We start from the raw sequence: 3,179 nt of genomic DNA, 5'->3' as shown, positions 1-3,179 counted from the left end.
AACACTCAAATTATGCATGAAATCCTCTGAATTACGTGAAATTGACCCCCTTTCCATATTCAAATTCTGACTATCCGTACCATCTTGTTGTTGACTCTCGTTGGCCCTTCCCTTTTTTAGGCTTGCAAAGTGATATTCCAACCGAAAACGACCTAGGATAGGTCAACCCGAACCTTTACTGGACAAAAATTTTCCCCATGTTCGAGTTCACCACAGATAAAGTAAAAAAGGATGAGTTTTTCATATTGGAACCGAGCATAATATGTTCTATCTCCCAATTGAACCTTCTTCTTTCGTTTAAGAGTGAACCATACATCCAGACGCACTTTAATCCTCAAAATAGAAAGCCAGCAAAACTGCAAAAATAAACTAAAACAGAAAGACGTGTCAACGAGGATAGACTAAAACTATGCGAGAGAGTAGACGAGTGTTTTTTTTTTCATTTATTACACTTACTTATTAAATGGTATTGAAATTCAATTCATATCCAATGACTAATGATAAATATTCAAAAGGGGCAACTCAACAATAATGAAAGGGGGAAAATGAGATTGTTGCAATAGTTGGATGAATTTAGATTGAAATCATTTGGGAAATGTGCGTATGTCGTATCACCTATTAAATCGATTACAAAAATAAAGAAAAGAGAGAGAGAAGACCAAAGCAAGAATTGCATAGGAAGCATTTCCATTTCCATGCAAATGTTTGAAATCGTCCCAAATAAGCACTGTCTTCATCAATGATTAAAGGTTAGAAACCATTTTTGGTTTTGCTTTGTTAGTAGCATTTATGGTTTTTTTTACTTAAGTTTTTTTCTGTAGAAAAACCCAAATATATATAATTCAAACAAGGATATTTGAAATCTTTTGGAAAGGTATTTGTAAAAGTTTTGAAATTACATGAATTACAGTGAAATCTACTATCTTCATCAACGAATAGAGGTCAAACACTTTTTTTAGTTATGCTTTATTAGTAGTATTTATAATTTTATTTACTTCTTGAATGTATAATTGCTTTTAAACTAATGTTTGCAAGTAAATTTTAATCTAATTATATTACTTTTTTAAGCTAAGTTGATTAATTTAAAAAAAAGTAGATTAAATTATTGAGTGTCTCAAGGTTGGTTATACCAACATTTCATTGCCTAACATTCTTACAAATTAAAAGATAAAATTTAATATTTCAATATTTTCGAAAAAGTAAATTTTACGTCATATAATAAGATAAACATTGAATCTTTTAAAAGACATTCATTTTACCAATGAACCACAATCAGTCAAAGAACCTCTACAAATATCTCAATTAATAGACATAACAATAGTATATTAACCAAGGCATTTAATGCTTGGAATAAACAGTTAATTAACATGACAGGGAATGTATCTTTGTGACAATTAAATGTCACTATTGTAAAACTAACTATAGTTATGAAACTATCATTATTTATATTAAAAATTATTAATATTTTTAAAAGAATTTATTTGTGTTGTGAATGCTTTTACAAGGATGTTCAACCTTCCACCTTTAATCTCCCTTAACCTTCCACCTTTCATCTTCCTTAAACCTTTCATGTTCTTGTAACCCCTTTCCTATTTATGTATTAGAATATAAAGAGTCTAATCTCCCTATATATAGAGAGAGAAGTATGCTACTTATAAATATGATGAAAAATATAGAATGCAATAGAAATACTCATATTCTCATATCAATCTTTTATCTATTATTTTTATTTATAATACGTTATCAACAAGAGTGCTTAAACTAATCCAAGAGCCTTGCTTTTTTGTTTAGTTTGGATCAAGGTGTGTAATACATTTTATCATGATGTCCATCATGATAAAATTACTTATGTTTATAACTTGTTTCATTTTTCTAAGGGTTCACTAATCCGTAATTTGTTTAAAACTTCTAACATAGTCAAATTACTTGTAATTTATTTGATGATTAAATTGTTGTATTCATTTGAATATTTTTTTCCTAATATGTTATGCTTGAAAGTTTTGTTAAGGGATTACTTATGTTTACTTGAAAGTTTGTTAAGGAACTACTTATATTTATATTAAATTTATATTGTAGTTATATCATCAATGCCGAACCTTGCAAAACTTGAATTTGTGGCTGTTGATATTACTAGAAAGAACTATTTATCTTGGATGTTAGATTTTGAAATACACTTAGATGCAAAAGGCCTTGGTGAAACTATTAATGAAGGAAATGAAACAGCTAGTCAAGATAAGGCCAAAGCTATGATATTTCTTCGTCATCACCTCCATGAAGGACTAAAGACTGAATATTTGATTGTTAAAGATCCACTTGTCATTTGGAATAGTTTAAAAGAAAAATATGACCACCAAAAAATCGTAATACTTCCTAAAGCTCATTATGTTTGGTTGCATTTGAGATTACAAGATTTTAAATCTGTGAGTGAATATAACTCAGCAATGTTTAGAATCACTTCCCAATTGAAATTATGTGAAGAGAACATAACTAATAATGATATGTTAGAAAAAACATACTCCAAATTTCACGCAAATAATGTTGTCCTGTAGACACAGTATTGTGAAAAAGGTTTTAAGAAATATTCTGAGTTAATATCTTATCTTCTTGTGGTTGAACAAAATAAAGAACTGTTAATGAAAAATCATGAGTCACGTCCAGCTGGCTCTACTCTATTCCCTAAAGCGAATGTGACATCATATAACCGAAAGGATAAAGGCCACACTAGTAGTCGTGGTCAAGGACATGGCTGTGGCTGTGGTCGTGGTCGCGGTCGAGGACATGGACATGAATGAGGTGGTCATTTCAGGAATACGCACTAGAAGTGGGATCATAAGGATGGAAAGAATGATAAAAATACAATTGGAAAAGTGGAAAGTTTGTGTTATTGTTGTAGAGGTAGAAATCATTGGTCCCGTACCTTTCGTACACCAAAGCATCTTGTGGAACTATTTCAACAATCATTGAAGGATAAAGGGAAGAAAATATAGACTAATTTTGTTTGTGAAAATGAAAAAGATGATTATGGCATCGTTCGTACAACTCATTTGGAAGTCGTTGATTTCTTCACCACCCCTGAAGGGAATAATTGATCTTTTAATTTTATTATTATAGTTTTAAAGAAAAAATTTTATGCAAGTTTGTTATGTTATTAACAAGATGGTTATTATATTATGTTTTAA

At 30.0% G+C, this 3,179-nt stretch overlaps 1 protein-coding gene across 1 annotated transcript; it reads left to right on the top strand.

Annotated features, from left to right (window-relative positions):
- Positions 1–2,087: 2,087 nt before the first annotated feature.
- LOC105771959 (uncharacterized) lies at positions 2,088–2,792 on the top strand. Its single transcript, XM_012593329.1, has 2 exons — positions 2,088–2,420; positions 2,550–2,792. Exons 1-2 carry the CDS (start codon positions 2,088–2,090, stop codon positions 2,790–2,792), a joined length of 576 nt encoding a protein of 191 aa, XP_012448783.1.
- The last annotated feature ends 387 nt before the right edge of the window (positions 2,793–3,179 follow it).

The sequence above is a fragment of the Gossypium raimondii genome, chromosome 6, assembly GCF_025698545.1.
Source record: "Gossypium raimondii isolate GPD5lz chromosome 6, ASM2569854v1, whole genome shotgun sequence".
Taxonomy (NCBI): domain Eukaryota; kingdom Viridiplantae; phylum Streptophyta; class Magnoliopsida; order Malvales; family Malvaceae; genus Gossypium; species Gossypium raimondii.
The sequence above is the reverse complement of the archived record's forward strand: the minus strand, read 5'-3'. Positions and strand labels throughout refer to the sequence as shown.

What these genes read in the sequence shown, in the direction of transcription:
- LOC105771959 (XM_012593329.1), top strand. Translation starts at nt 2,088, where the DNA reads ATGCCGAACCTTGCAAAACTTGAATTTGTGGCTGTTGATATTACTAGA. An exon ending in GATTACAAGATTTTAAATCT is followed by an intron (nt 2,421 to 2,549) that starts GTGAGTGAATAT and finishes GTTGTCCTGTAG; the next exon opens with ACACAGTATTGTGAAAAAGG.